The 16017-nt window shown below is 50.9% G+C and overlaps 1 protein-coding gene across 1 annotated transcript; it reads left to right on the top strand.

Annotated features, from left to right (window-relative positions):
* The first annotated feature begins 206 nt into the window (after positions 1-206).
* On the top strand, positions 207-14886 carry ercc2 (excision repair cross-complementation group 2). The gene is made up of 23 exons (XM_088627715.1): positions 207-420; positions 507-606; positions 1047-1124; positions 1277-1339; positions 1436-1549; positions 1769-1885; positions 3353-3469; positions 3987-4110; positions 4910-5006; positions 5406-5539; positions 6059-6227; positions 6887-7005; positions 7539-7608; positions 7801-7870; positions 8288-8389; positions 8789-8852; positions 9419-9540; positions 9993-10085; positions 10998-11070; positions 11435-11505; positions 12051-12194; positions 12462-12605; positions 12870-14886. Exons 1-23 carry the CDS (start codon positions 416-418, stop codon positions 12960-12962), a joined length of 2283 nt encoding a protein of 760 aa, XP_088483841.1. The 5' UTR covers positions 207-415; the 3' UTR covers positions 12963-14886.
* Positions 14887-16017: the final 1131 nt, after the last annotated feature.

Raw genomic sequence — 16017 nt, 5'->3', positions numbered from 1 at the left:
CAGGGAAAGCTAGACTTCTCTGGCCTCGACTATTCAGGTCTAATATTAGCAACAAGACAACTTTTTATATTGGTATTGATTAGTCAGGTCTAGATTTCGGGGCGCACTAACCAGGGGGCGGGGAAGAAGTGTGATTGACATCGAGATCACCCATTTAGCAACTCCTATTGCGTCTCCTCCAAAGACTAAGTGACCAATCGTGGGCGCGCTAGGAGGGATCACGTCCATCGAGGGGGATAGGTTGGGCAGTGACAGTGGAATCACACGTGAATAAACAGAAAAGCAAGAGCGGAGTTATCAACGTGCCTTTAATTTCTTTAGTATTATCCTTTGTTTATCTCTAGTGTTACGATAGCCTTGTCGAGCCTACAACAGCAAGAAGAAAATCGCCCGTCGCCGGACGCTAGCCGTAACAATGAAGTGTGTACTTCTGGAGTCTCTCGCCGCAGCTGAAGGGTCGGGTAACTTGAGAGTCGGGGCGCTAAGTTTTCATCTTGTTTTTGTAGGCTGAATATTGATGGCTTGCTGGTCTACTTCCCCTATGACTATATCTACCCGGAGCAGTACTCCTACATGCTGGAGCTGAAGAGAACCCTCGACGCCAAGGTAAGCTCTCCTTCTGTACCTGCAGCGCGGATGCAAGCGTCGCACCCCGGTCTTTCTCGTCTCTCCGCTGTCTTTGGTCGGGTCCGGTTGCTTCAGCTTTTGCGTGTTGGGTTGGAGGAGGCGGTGAGGGTGTTGGGAGATCGGCGCTCTGTAATCCCCGCGTCCATCAATCTGGCTCACTCGAGCGGTATTTAAAAGTTATTTTCATAAACCGAAACGGACCCGATGGAGTCACAGTCTTTAAAGAAAAAGCAGCAACCGGAATACCTCGCGTCTGTACGTGGAATGCACGGCTTCTGTCGGCTTTAGTTAGGATCCGCTGCTCTCTGGCGTGTGAATGTCGAGACTGCCCTTGCAGTGCAGCTGGGATCGGTTTGCTTTGTTGGTCAGGACGGGGGACAGCTGTGTTCATGTTCGTGTTTGACCTCGTGTCTCTGTAGGGCCACGGGGTACTGGAGATGCCCTCGGGCACCGGCAAGACCATCTCCCTGCTGTCGCTGATCGTCGCCTACCAGCAGGTGAGTGTCTCCCCTCTCCTGGGAGCACGGCACCAGGGCTGTCCTGCTGGGGCCCGATCCCTGGCGGATTGGCTCTTGTGTGCCGCTTGTGTTAACTTTGTTGGTTTGTGGTCGACACGCCTGTGTGTGTGATCCCTCTTCCTGCTCCTCAGACCTATCCCCTGGAGGTCTCCAAGCTGATCTACTGCTCCCGCACTGTGCCTGAGATCGAGAAGGTGAGTCGGAGTGGGTTCAGATTTTTTGGAAACGGCCGCCGGGTTTTAAGCTGCGCTTTTCCTCACCCTGTGCCCGGCTCTCCCCCCGTGTCTCAGGTGGTCGAGGAGCTGAGGAAGCTGATGGAGTTCTACGCCAAGGAGACGGGCAAACAGAGCAACTTCCTGGCCTTGGCCCTGTCTTCCCGCAAGAACCTCTGTGTGCACCCTGAGGTCAGGACGCCTGGCCCCCTGCCCCCTGCCCCCCGTCCCCTGGCCCCCTGGCCCCCTGTCCCCTGGCCCCCTGTCCCCTGCCCCCTGCCCCCTGTCCCCTGCCCCCTGCCCCCTGCCCCCTGCCCCCTGCCCCCTGCCCCCTGTCCCCTGGCCCCCTGTCCCCTGCCCCTGCCGGGCCCGTCCCGCTCCCCTGACTCTCCTCCTCCCTGTCCCGCCCAGGTGAGCTCGCTGCGATTCGGGAAGGAGGTGGATGGGAAGTGCCACAGCCTGACGGCCTCGTACATCCGCGCCCAGCGCCACGGCAACCCCTCCCTGCCTTCCTGCCGCTTCTACGAGGTGAGCGGGCTGGGGGGGGGGGGTGCTCAGGCTCAGGTGGGGAGAAGTAGAGAACAGTACTGAGCTGGGGGGGGTTATTTTCAACGGGTTTGTTAACAGGAAGTCGAAGATCTCCTGCTCTCACGGGGACGCGGGGCAGAACTACGCGTCTGGGCTACGGCAGCTGGCCTGTCCTGTTCACCCTGCAGGAGTCCAGGGAAGGCGTTTGACGCAGGTGGTGGTTTGTTTTAATGCCTGAAGGCCGCACGCGCCTTGTGGTGGCGACAAATGCCCAAGGAGAGCGAAGCAGCCTCCACAGTTTCTCCACAGTTGGCCACAGAGCCGATTTGTGCAGCAGTTGACAATATCGCAGCAAAGGAACAAGTAAGAGGTTTATTCCATGCTGAAAAAAAGAAGAAGAGAAGAAAGAAAACACAACATTTCGGCCGTGGAGCCTTCTTCAAGTGTGAGCGTGTGAGCAGCTGACCATGAAGGAAGAGGAAAAGAAAAACTCCCAGTTCTCGGCGTCCATGGCCCAGTGATCGTCCCCGTTCAAGATCTGGGTTTGTGGGACATCAATCATTTAATGTTCCACAAGCCCAGGTTTCCACACACTTAGTGATACACAGAGTTCAGCCATGAGAAAGACAATAACTACTCGCAGCTGCCAGCATTTTGTTATATAGTGCTTTTTTTTTGCATGTAGCGTCTGGATCTGGGCTCTCAGGTGAATAGGAGTGAAAATGATGTAAAATGAGTGCCCAAGCTAAACCTGAAAGTTCAGTACTTATTGCTGCCATGGACTGCTAAAGAATTGCTCAGCCAAATTCTGTGTGGAGATGGTGGTGTACTCTTTAGTTTGATGTTTCATGTCTCAAGGAGAAGACTGAAGGAGGACATTGCACTTGGATGGTGGAGGGCAGGATCCCAGCCTCACAGGGCTGGCTTGGCACTCTCTGGAAGTTCATCCCTGCTGGTGCACGGGGAGATCCGGATCGAAATACGGACAGATATCTGTCCCACTGGGATAGGGATATAGACAGTGTTGGAGGATTCTCCATGCTTGCATTCACCCACTGACCCTAGGAAGCAAAGAGTGCTAGCTGCCAAAGTTCTGAATACTGCTGCATACTGCTGTAGGACAATAACTGTGATTCTGGTAGGGTCAATTCCGGACCTGGAGTGCTATCTGCATGGAGTTTGTATGTTCTCCCTGTGTGCGTTTGGGTTTCCTTCAGGCACTCCAGCTTCCTCCCACAGTCCAAAGACATGCTGGATTCATTGGATTCTAGGAACTCTGGCTTTCACCCTTCACCCCCTATTTCCATAAAGTAATGTCCCTGTTCCCAGATCGCCCCCATGCTGCTCTCCTGTCCCTGCACTCTGGCGGTCCAGGAAGTCGGTGACTGAGACTGAAAAGGGGACAGTCGGGTTGAATTAGAACGCAAGAGGGGACTAACTTCCTGCCTCCCTTCTGTGCGTCCTCAGGAGTTTGATGCCCTTGGCCGACAGGTGCCCATTCCCGCGGGCATCTATAACCTGGATGACCTGAAGGCCTTCGGGCGCAGGAAGGGCTGGTGCCCCTACTACCTGGCCCGATACTCGGTGAGTGCCCTCTGCAGGGCTCTCGATTCCTGGCGCGTGCCGGCTCTCTGGTGATAATGACGTTGCTTTCCTTGAACTCCAAATGCAGGTTCAATTGAAATTGAAGTTCAAACCATTTTAAATACTTGTTTTTCCCCTATTTCCTTGTCCGTGTCCTCTCCTTTTTTTCCCCTTTAATTAATGTTAAATTGTTACAGTGGCATGAGTGGCGCTTTGAATCCTTGAGAACAATCAGGCTATTTCCCCGTTTCCACCTGTTAGTAGAATTTTCCTGGGATTTCTGGGGCTTGATCTCATTTGCACAACAGATCACACCTCCAGAAGTGTGCTGTTCCCAATACTGCAGGCTTCTGTAAGATGAACTGCTTATCTAGGGTAAAACTCACGGTGTCAGGTAGAAGGGACAATCCTGCAACTTATTCTAAACTATTCATTTTTTTTACTTAGTCCTTGTTGACCTTTTACTGTGCCTCCTCACACCCCCACCCACCGTCTGCCTCCCCGTCCTGCGCTGCAGATTCTCCATGCCAACATCGTGGTGTACAGTTATCACTACCTGCTGGACCCAAAGATTGCCGACCTGGTGTCCAAAGAGCTGGCCAAGAAGTCCGTTGTGGTCTTCGATGAGGCGCACAACATCGGTGAGGCACGGGGTTTGCCCTTCAACTGCTTCTGTACAGAAAGGGCTGGGAAAGGGTTTATCTTTAGTTATCCATGTGTTTGACTGCTGCTTTTAGCCAGAGTGACTCCCGGTTGCCGGTTCATTGCAGATGTACTTTGGTAGTTATGTACATGGTGGGGTTTTGCTGGGGGGAGTCTGGGTCAAGAGCCTTACTCCTGGGTACAGCAATGGCGAACCTGCCTGGAATGTGAGCTCGCAATCCCTTTGGTCAGAAGCTCAGAGCCTAAAGGTCCAGGTTGAAGCTGAATGTAGGTTTTCTAATTGTGACATGAATCTTTTTAAAGGCTAACGCATGTTGGTCTAAAAATGCATGCTGTGAATAGTGCATACCTGGCACTGCTGTGTGTACGGCAGCGAGCAACTCCGAAATACAGGGTAACCTCAAGGTGAGGGTGGCATGGTGGCACAGCGCTGGATTCAATCCCTGGGGTGCTCCCTCCGTAGAGTCCAGGTAGTTAATTGGCTTCTGGGGAAACTGGCGCTGGTGTGAGTGTGTGTCTGCGTCAGTGTGTGCTTTGCAACAGACTGGTGTGCAGGGTGTACCCTGGCGTGCGACCCATTGCTTGCCAAAATACAGCCTCCAGCTCCCCCATGACACTGTACTGGATAAAGCGGACAGAAAACGAGTGGTAGAGCTGCACCAGTAAGCTGCTGTCGCACAGCCAGGCCAGTTCCCACCGTGGGCACCCAGCCCAGCGCGCCTCGTGCCCTGCGCCGAGGCGTTGTCACTGACCTCGCGCCCTGCGGCTCTCTCCCAGACAACGTGTGCATCGACTCCATGAGCGTGAACATCAACCGGAGAATTCTGGACCGCAGCCAGGCCAACGTGGAGACGCTGCAGAGCACCATTCACAAGTGAGAGCCTAGTGCGCGCAGCCCTGCTGCCGGAAGGTTAATGGTGTAGCTTACGGCTGCTACATGAAAAAAGTCATTCTTTGCTGTTGCTAAACTTTTGTTTATGTGCAGTTGCAGGCCATAAATATCTGCAACCCAGATCTCCAGCATTGGTTTTTTAAAATTCCTTTTTAACTACAAGTAATACATTACTTGTAAACTATGCCTTTTTTGAAAATGTTATCCATATTTGTTTTGGCAGTTTTGTAAGCTTTGTTATGAATAAATCATTTGAAGACAAAGGGTGTGAATGTTTCACACGTCCTTAGACATCTGCTGGAATGGAGCAACGCAGCAGGAGACTGATTTCTACAGAAGTGTCAAAACTAGATGCTTCTTGATCCCTGCATGCTTTTTCAGGATAAAGGAGACCGATGCTGCCAAGCTCAAGGAAGAGTACAGGCGATTGGTGGAGGGGCTGAAAGAGGCCAACGTTGCCCGGGAAACAGATGTCTACCTAGCCAATCCTGTGCTGCCTGATGAGATCCTCCAAGGTTAGGCCCCTCCTCTCCCGTAGCCTTCAAGACACGGAATGTCTGATTCAACACGGCACCAACAGGAGGCGCTGTCCCTTTCTTGTTTGCCTTAATATGTTCTTCCATTTTTCAATAGGAGAGGATTGGTGAAAGCTCATCTGTGCACATCCTTAACGAGGCACAGTGTAGATGCAGGAGAGAGGAAAAGTATAGTTACTCTGCTCGTTACGGCTTCTGTTCAGAAAATTACATTTGAGTTTATCTGGTTTTGCAAAAGGCACTGAAGGAAGAGACAGTCATTTCTGTACTGTGTGCTGTGCAAAGTGTTTAAAAGTTGTAATTAGAAAAAGCTGAATTATTTTTAATGCAGTTTTCAGCCTGCTTCTTATTTGTCCAGGCCAGTATGAGATCACGGTGTGCTATTGAGAGATCCGTTGTGCTGCTCGAGGTCCCGTGATGACATCGCAGTTCAGTAGTGAGGTAACGGGTGGCTCCTTGCTCCTGTCCTTGTTCCTGCCCCCCTCCCCCCCTTGGCAGAGGCCATCCCTGGTAGTATCCGGACGGCCGAGCACTTCGTGGGCTTTCTGAAGCGGTTCCTGGAATACCTCAAGTCCCGCCTGCGCATCCAGCACATGGTGCAGGAGAGCCCCCCGCAGTTCCTGAAGGACATCTTCGACAAGGTCTGCATCGACCGCAAGCCCCTCAGGTGAGACCAAGGCGGCCGGTGCAGGAAGCCATTGGCTCCAGCTGCTGCTGTCCGAGGAGCTCCATCGACTCGCTCAGGGTAGTACATAGAAAAAGTCAGTGACGGGAGGTGTGCACTCGAAGGGGAGCAAGTATAACTCTAAAGCTTTGCTTTGACTGAGCCCTCTCGTCACAAGGCCAGCACTCTTAACCCTTCACACTCCCAGCCCAGTTCTCTGGACACGGTCTGTGGTCCACCTTGCATATGTAATTGGGTCCCTCGGTGTAGGAACTTCAGAAATGGACTGATCTTGACCTCTTTCATCAAGGAGTCTGACTGTGATGTAATAGCCCAACAAACATGGGGGCCCATAGCTTTGCAAACAGTCAAGACCTTGGGGTGAGTGTGTAAAAGAGGGAACAAAGTGCTGGATTTCACGTGGTTTTGCCTGAAAATATAGAAAGCCTGATTTTCCAGACAATACATGACTAGTCGATTTCCGACTAAACTAGATACAAATATTCACCATAGGAGCACCCAATGTCCTGGAGAGCACAGAGCTGTGTTGAATAACCTCACTGAGGTCACCAGTCAGTGGCTGGGCCTAGCCCACTGGTGTACTGATGCACCTCCTTCCCCTGGTTCTCTCTCCCCCCCCCTGTGGCTCCTCTTCCCTGCAGGTTCTGTGCAGAGCGCCTGCGCTCTCTGCTGCGGACGCTGGAGATCGCCGACATCGCCGACTTCTCTGCCATCACTCTCATCTCCCACTTCGCCACGCTGGTCAGCACGTACAGCAAAGGTACCTCTCCCTCCTGTCGTGTCCTGTGGAGGTTTGCAGAAGCAGTGTTTTCCCAACCCGGCACGATGCACGTGTCTTGATATTGTGTGCTCCGTAAATTTCCACCTGAAGTGTTTTTTTGCCATGGAGAAGACTTCACTCCCCAGTCTCTCAAAGACCAGAGGAGCAGACTGGGTTAGTTGAAGTGCTGTGCAGCTCAGGCACTTGGAGAACATCCAGAAGTTGGAGTCGGGAGTCTGACTGCAGCTGTATCTGAGGCATGGGTTGAGAGTATTCATGTGATCTGTTAATGCTAACTGTGTCCATTGTGTCAGGATGGTTTTTTATTAGATGGTTAATTAAACATTAGATGTCCAGAGTGAGTCCATCCAGATGTGCAGAGTGCACAGTTATGTTTGCCAATTGGTTTGGACCAAAACGTGCAGTTTTGTCCTTTACAAGTTTTTTTAAGTACAGAACATAAGTGATAAATTGAAGTCCTTTGATAAACCATCTGTAATAAAGAGCCTTCTGTGTGTTATCTTACCTTCCAGGCTTCACCATCATCATTGAGCCCTTTGAAGACAGAACTCCCACGATTGCCAACCCTGTGCTGCACTTCAGGTAAGAAGGATTTTCCTTCCAAATTAGTTGCATTACTTATCAGATTATGGAACTCTCTTCTAAACAACATCCAAGCCTCTGCGCCTTTGTCCATTTTTATTTTGACAAGTTTTATGTTTGATAAATAATACATATAAAAGCCGAAAAGGAGGTGGAGGGCACTTATTAATAGTGTCCAACTCTCTCCTTCAGCTGTATGGACTCCTCCATCGCCATCAAGCCCGTGTTTGAGCGCTTCCAGTCCGTCGTTATCACATCTGGGGTAATCTCTCCCGTCTTCCTTCAGTTTTGGGGTTCTGCTACTTGTGTTTTAGTCCAGCATTTACTACAACAGCAACTTGGTTCAAATTCCAAAAGGTCAGAAGAGCCTGACTTGGTAAAGGTCACATTGAGGCCGATGTAAATGTGGTAAAGACGGGGGAGTCCTTCTCCTTTCCCAGACGCACCTGACTACATAGTTGACATTGCTAAAGCTCTTGCAGTCCTTTGCTTTGCAATTCATTGGCAACAGCAGGACTGCTTCCTCAGTCTAGTTTTGTTCTCCTCACCATGTCCAGTGACCTGTGTTGGAAGAAAAAGGCAGGTTTTGTGGGGCGGGGGGTAACTGCAGAGCAGAAGAGAGCTTTGAAAATTGCCCTGTATCCAGTTCCTCACTGACGTCCACTCTCCTGTTGCCCAGACTCTCTCTCCTCTGGACATCTACCCCCGAATCTTGGATTTTCGGCCAGTCACCATGGCTTCCTTCACGATGACACTGGCTCGCACATGCCTGTGCCCCCTGGTGAGTCAAGAATAATTATTCCAAGAATGATCATCGCGCTTCTCAAATCAGCCTGAGACTGTGTTACATATGTAGGAAATTACATGAACATTTCTTGGCCTAGACAACACATTTGTGTAAAATCTGTATAGCTTTGACAGACGATAAGATGCATTCAGGAGCATAAGCAAAACTGAGAAGAAACCATTTGGACAATCTGGTTTAGTAGTTAGAAGTTACTTGACCCAAGGTTGCCTTCTTGCAGTTTTGTTAAAGAAACCAGAATATCGGCCTGTTCCATACTCCCATAATCCTTTGGGTAAACAAGTGTTTCCTGTATTTTGCTGTGCCCTCTGGTTCATGAAGAAATATGAGAGTGGCGGACTGAGTGGAATAATACTAGGCGTGTATCTTTCCCAGATTGTGGGCCGAGGGAATGACCAGGTGGCTATCAGCTCCAAATTTGAGACGCGGGAGGATTTTGGTGAGTCATGGCTTCTTTTTTGCCAAGTCATTGTTAATAATAATTGCTTACACTTATATAGCGCTTTTCTGGACACTCCACTCAAAGTGCTTTAAAGGTAATGGGGACTCCCCTCCACCACCAGTGTGCAGCATCCACCTATTGTTACCCACATAGAAGACAAATCTCAAACAAAAAATACACCTTTAAAACTGTTTTATCTGCTGGGTGCAGTGCAAAGAAAATACCCTTAAAAAGGTGAAATGCAAGTAAATATTTTACAACATATTTTTGGTTAAATTAATTTTAGGCGCTCCAACAAAGTAGTGTACATGTTCGGTACATTTTAAAAGAGAAACTACTGACAAATAAGGAGAAATTGAAATCGTGATGAATGGTGCCAAATGCATGAGTGGAGAATCCGATTTTTTTTTTCCCCCCAATGAATTGAGTTTTTATACGTCTATATAGTCCGTTTTCTGTGTAATGGGAAATGAAAAGGCGGGCGCACTGTGGTTGCACGCTTGTTGAGAGATGCACCTGTCCGGAACCTCGCGCGCTTGTGTGAAATCGGCCTCTCCCCTCAGCCGTCATCCGGAACTACGGCAACCTGCTGCTGGAGATGTCGGCCATCGTGCCAGACGGCATCGTGGCGTTCTTCACCAGCTACCAGTACATGGAGAACATCGTTGCGTCCTGGTACGAGCAGGTGGGTACCAGGGTCCTGCTGGCGGGACACAGACTCATTTTTATATGTAATAAATAATAAGAAAAAACGGTTGTTTAGCTTCCGGCATTATAGCCTGATCCATGATCCATTATAGCCTGATCCATGATCCATTATAGCCTGATCCATGATCCATTATTGCCCGATGATGTGTAATTGTAATTCCAATCTATGTAGACAATGCAGTCTTTGGGGAGGGTTATGTGAGGGTAGATGCAACTCTCTTACTTGTATTGTATACTGAAACCCAAGAGCCACAATGCCAATAATAAGGAAACATGTCCCACACTAAGAAATGGACTCTTGTTATTTGCATTGTGAAATCAGCTCAGCAGTGGAAGTATATCTGTGTTTTGGTGCTACCCGTGCACCTCTGTTGCAACTCCTGTCGTGTTCGTCATGTCTCCGTCTCGTCCTCCGCCCGGCCGCCGCAGGGGATCCTGGAGAACGTGCAGAGGAACAAGCTGATCTTCATCGAGACTCAGGACGCGGCCGAGACGAGCATGGCGCTGGAGAAGTACCAGGAGGTCAGGAGAGGGGGAGTGGGATTATTTAAACACAGCACTGGGTACAGAGCCCAGTGGTCAGGAGGGAGCAGCTGTTCATGAAGCAACTGGAGCAAGTCGACAGCAGACATTGGGGTGTCAGAGTTATAGAAAATTCATAGAGTATGTCCAAACTAAAAGACGCATGTTCTAGGCTATGGTCCAGTGATGGTATAGGAGATGCAGTTTTCCCGTTTTTGCTTCCTTCCAGTTCTGGGTTAAAGAGAAAAACCTGTTCAGTCTTGGTCTCGGAGACTGTGGCCACAAATGGCCAGCCTGTCCACTGACATTTGATTTATGTGTTGCACGTTTCCTGAGAGGGGCAATTTCATATGTAAAGTGCAAATGCACTCGACTGAAGGACTGTGGTGTGAAAATGAGCACCCGTCCGAGCTAAAGGCCATCATCCGGTTTTCAGCAGGACTTCTGCAGACGCAAAGCATGGGCTTCCTGCTTGAGCACACTTTTAGGCCCAGCATCATGCACAAGGCCAATCTAGACTAGACAGATCAGATCAGATCACTTTATTGGCCATATACAGTCTCTTGCATTAGGGATTTGTCTTTTCGCAAACCCCAGCTTGCTCTCCATGAGACACACAGACAGGGAGAGAAGCTGGGGGTCAGAGTGCAGGGTCTGCCATTGTACAGCACCCCTGGAGCAGCTGGGGTTAAGGCCTTGTTCAGGGGCCCAACGGAGTAGGATATCTCTGCCGGCTGTGGGATTTGAACTGGCAACCTTCCAGCCACAGGCGCAGATCCCTGGCCACAGTGCAACCACTCCGCCCAGACGGTGGCGTGTTTGTTGGCTTTGATGGAGCAGGGGTCTCTGGATGCTCTGTTGCTCTCCTGCTCTCTCCACTGCGGGTCTCCTCACGGGTCTCTCTCTTTGTAGGCGTGTGAAAATGGGCGGGGAGCCATCCTGCTGTCCGTGGCCAGGGGGAAGGTGTCGGAAGGCATTGACTTTGGTGAGCAGAGGGGGCATTAGGGAGTCACTGATGCAGTTCTGCTACCAGTGTTAAAACAGACCACAGGGGAGGAGGAGGAGGAGGAGGCTGTTTTCAAAGTGGGGGCTCAATAAGCGACAATTACTCCAGGTACTGGGGTGCTTCCTCCTTGCAGGGGTGATGGAAGTCCACATTGGCCTGTGACCTGGAAAAACTTAATCTAAGTCAATAGTGGACTTCAGTTCAGATAGCACTGCGCTGCGGCACCTGTGATATGTGTAGTGTTCCTAGGCGCAGGGCAGTGTTACTCCGTTTTCCTGGTTCGGCAAAGAAAGCACTGGAGGCACAGCTCACAGCTCTCGTCTGCTCCTCTCTTCCCCTCCAGTGCATCACTACGGCCGCGCCGTGATCATGTTCGGCGTTCCCTACGTCTACACGCAGAGCCGCATCCTCAAGGTATGGAGGGGCCTCTCACCTCGTCACTCCTCGTCCCCGCTCTCTCGTGACCACCGCTGCCCCACTTTCTGGAACACCTTCTCTCCTTCTCTCCTCCGTTAGCCTCTTTCTCTCTCCCCCTAGCCATTGTTTCTTCACTCTTCCCCCCCATCATATTGCTTGAGGATTCAGATCACGTGTCAAAGCTCTGATTATACTGGAAACCCTGCCAAGTCGCCCTGGTTGCAAGATGTAAGTGTCACAGCGTACAAGCCCTACCCTGTTCTAAATGAGCAACCCTGACAGTTCCTCTGGCAAGCCTCCAAGTGCAAATGAGAGCAGATGCACAGCACACCTGAGGGTCAGGCAGGGTTGGCTTGTCCACTGAGCAGGGCCTGATGCAGAAGCTCGTGCATTTGTACCACAGGTGTGGCAGTGCCTTGGGAGAGCTTGGTACTCCCTCTGCTGGCTTAGGGAATGCTCCACCGTAAAAACCTCCCTTTGCCTTCTTCCTCCTCTCTCTTTTCTGTCTCTCCGCTGCCTTCTCCTCTCTCCCTGTCCCCCAGGCGCGGTTGGAGTACCTGCGCGACCAGTTCCAGATCCGAGAGAACGACTTCCTGACGTTTGACGCCATGCGGCACGCGGCGCAGTGCGTGGGCAGGGCCATCCGGGGCAAGACGGACTACGGGCTCATGATCTTCGCGGACAAGGTGAGGGCGGCGCTTCTGGGTGACGCGGGGCCAGCCGGCGGCGGTAGGGGCTGTAGGTGACCATATCCAGCTCCGGCCAAACCCATTAGCCATGTGCAGGGTCTCACCGCGCGGCAGGTCGCGCATACGTAGGAACGTAGAGGTTGCAGAGTGATGAAGTCGGAAAAACCCCCCAGAGATTCAGTTCTGGTAACCCGTCGCTGGGAGGCCTGGGAACGTAGCAGTGGCTCTCCAGCTCTTTCCTTATCCCCTCCCCTCCCCCGGCAGCGCTACGCTCGCGCGGACAAGCGGGGGAAGCTCCCGCGCTGGATCCAGGAGCACATCCTGGACAGCAGCCTCAACCTGACCATCGACGAGACCGTGCAGCTGTCCAAGCACTTCCTGCGGGACATGGCGCAGCCCTTCCGGAAGGTGAGGCCGCCGGTCCACTGCGGTTCCCGCTGGCCGGACGAGCCGGGCGAGACCCGTGGAGCCGACGCCGTCAATGTGCTTCACGGTGGTGGTGGTGGTGGGGGGGCTTTCTCTCCGGTGGGGGTTTCTGCTCTGCTGTCCTGGAAAACTCGCACGTCTCTACTCACTGCCTTTCTCTCTTCACCCTCCTCTTTTTCTCCTTCCCCACCCCGCCATCGCTCTCACCCTCTCTCTCCCCCCCCCTCTCCCTCGCTCGTCCTTCAGGAGGACCAGCTGGGCCTGTCGCTGCTCACGCTGGACCAGCTGCAGTCGGAGGAGATGCTGAAGAAGATCGCTCAGATCGCGCACCAGGTGTGACACCCCACCTTCTCGCTCCTGGGCGGAGGCAGGAGCCCGGGGAGCAGGGGAGAAGAGGCCCCAGCAGGAGTGACAGGAGAGGCTTGTTTTGGCAGGCCTGGACACTGACGGCACAGCCTGTAGATCACAGAATGTGCTTGTGGAAATGGGCAACCATGTTGGACTGGCGGCTTTCATTCCTGCTGCAACCTTTACAGCTGCTTTCAGACGCTGAGCAGTGTCTGGCCAGGGCGACGGTGTTTCTCCTGCTTGGCCCTGGGTCAGGGCAACAGTGTCTCCAAAGCAGCAGGGATCTGTGTGCCATTTTGATGACCTTTTTCACAAAGACTTCCCGGGTCACCTGACAGTACTTAAAAACTTAAAAAACAGAACTTAACCTCTATGGGAGACGCCATGGAGATGTTCCCTCACGCTTCGTTTTCAGCATTCCCGATTTCTCTAAACAGTCTTCCAGAGAGCTGGAGCCGGGCGTCGGCAGGAGAGGTGTGAGGGTGCGTTCTGCAGGACCGAACCTAAATTTGTGTGGACGGGCTGGCGAAGACGGGGGTCGCAGGAACCCCCTCACTGCTGGAGAAGTTTTTTTTTACTGTGATTTTCTTCTACCCTTAGGCTGGTGTAATCGCCTGGCCCACCTTGTATCATTGTACGGACGTGGGCCATAATGTCAAATATCAGAAAAGCACAATAAAAGCACCTTTGCTGCCTGTCACTGGTGCAGGAGCACTAGGCTGCTGATCTTTCAGCTTGGATAAATAGCTCAGGTTAGGTTAAGGCTTAGGGTGTCTCTACAGGTCATCTTTGTATTGTAATTTTATTTTTACATTCAGTACATTTAAAACAATAAAACAGGGCTGTGCTCATGCCTTTGGGTAGAATGTGTCCTTCAGAAGACTATCCTTTTAGTTCTTCCCAGAGCCAGTTTCTCCAGTCTCCAGTTTCTGCCTGGGATGATGTCTCCTTTACCATTCTGTAATACTTTTGCAAATATAGGCGGTAGAGGCCTGGTTCAGGGCTTAAAGTGAAGCCTCTCAACGCTTAATGCCCTTGCGTTTCATGGGTAAATCGCAAATTAAAAGCAGAAAATACGAAGGGTCATTAATCCCAGTGTTTATAACGTTTTGTGTTTTAGGCGGGCAGGAGTTTGGGCAATGGTAGCAAAAAAAAAAAAGAAATGCGGCCGTGGTGGTTGGCTTTTTATTAAAAAATGATAGGCGAGCTCTGCGCACAGTTGTGTTCAATTGGCGCTTCGCTTTCAACAGCCTTTCCTCTACTGGCCTCGCTCCGAGCCGTCCTACCGGTTCCGGTCCGGCGGGCTCGGTTCGCACGATCCCGGAGCTGCTCAGTAGAACAGGGGGTGAGTCGCTGTCTTGAGAGAAGCAGTTTCACAGTATTACTTGGTGTGGCGTCTGTAAAGACCGGGCTGAAGCGAGTTCAACCGCGGGCGGACTTCTCTCCGTAAGGTCCCGGTGCTTCCTCAACGTGTCTCACCGGCGATAACGAATCCCGTCCGTACGACAAAATACAACGGAATCTCGTCGAAATAGCATTTGGTGATCGTTCCTAATTGGAGTCGGTGTAAAGAAAGTGCTGCCTCATGGTTTGGGTTTATCATGGTTAACGATGGCGGGACATTTATGCAGGGCAATGTTGCTGAATGGAAATGAATAAGACGAATTAAAAAAAACTTCCAAATGCAATATTGTTACAGCAGGCCACTCCCTCTAGCGTAGCAGCAGCGACAACACGGCTTCCGCACTTTCCTCAGACTTACATTTGGTCATTACAATATAGGAAAAAGAAAAGACTGCCCTTACATAATGACAACGGAAAACATTCATTCAGACATATTTGTGATGTATGGATCGACTTCGCTAAATTTGTAATTGCTTGGTACTAAGCGGTATTAAAGAGTTTAAAACGTCAACCTTGTTTATTTTTTCTGATGTTCTGACGCTTACGGTTACAAAATAAGGCTTAATTTCACACAAATGTAATGAAAACACTAAAACGTTATTTTCTTAAGGGAAAACCGTCCCCCCCCCCAAAGAGGAACCAATAGCGTCACAGCACTTACCGCGTATTTCTTCATACTTTAACTTATAATAATAATTGCTTACACTTAAATATCCTTTTTCTGGACACTCCACTCAAAGCGCTTTACAGGTAATGGGGATCCCCTCCACCCCCACCTGGATGATGCGATGGCAGCTATAGTGCGCCAGAGAGCTCACCAGACACCAGCTCTAAGTGGGAGGAGAGCAGAGTGATGAAGCCAGTTCAGAGAGGGGGATTATTAGGAGGCCATGATTGGTAAGGGCCAATTGGAAATTTGACCAGGACACCGAGGTTACACCCCTACTCTTTTCGAGAAACGCCCTGGGATTTTTAATGACCACAGAGAGTCAGGACCTCGGTTTTACATCTCATCCGAAGCACGGCGCCTGTTTACAGTATAGTGTCCCCGTCACTATACTGGGGCATTAGAACCCACACAGACCGCAGGGTGAGCGCCCCCTGCTGGCCCCACTAACACCTCTTCCAGCAGCAACCTTAGTTTTTCCCAGGAGTCTCCCATCCAGGTACTGACCAGGCTCACACCTGCTGAGCTTCAGTGGGTTGCCAGTTGTGAGTTGCAGGGTGATATGGCTGCTTCATCTCACCATTTAACCTGGTGAAGTAGGAAAACGCGTAATAACCGTGGATTAAAAAAAAACACACATTGTTCGACCTAAAAGTTCTCTTTTACATTTAAATCAGAGGAAAACGTAGACAGTTAGCAGACTTTGACACCTGAGGAATGGTCGGGGACACCTGGAGGTGGCGGAGTCGCTCTCTGGAATCAACCAATCACTAGTGATATAAACTACTTGGCGAGTTTCAACACTTCTCAAATTGGCCACACGGGGGAGCGCTCCTCCACTTTTTAACACCGTACTTGCTCTCCTCTTTATTACAAAATGTCATTGTTTTCAAAGACCTTACCACTACCATTGTATAACATCACCATGAGGAAGAGGAGGACACAGGAGGCCCTGGAGTCTTCCTCTTCCTGCTC

Source organism: Lepisosteus platostomus, chromosome 4 (assembly GCF_059453375.1).
Source record: "Lepisosteus platostomus isolate fLepPlt1 chromosome 4, fLepPlt1.hap1, whole genome shotgun sequence".
In the NCBI taxonomy this organism is placed as follows: Eukaryota; Metazoa; Chordata; class Actinopteri; order Semionotiformes; family Lepisosteidae; genus Lepisosteus; species Lepisosteus platostomus.
The sequence above is the reverse complement of the archived record's forward strand: the minus strand, read 5'-3'. Positions and strand labels throughout refer to the sequence as shown.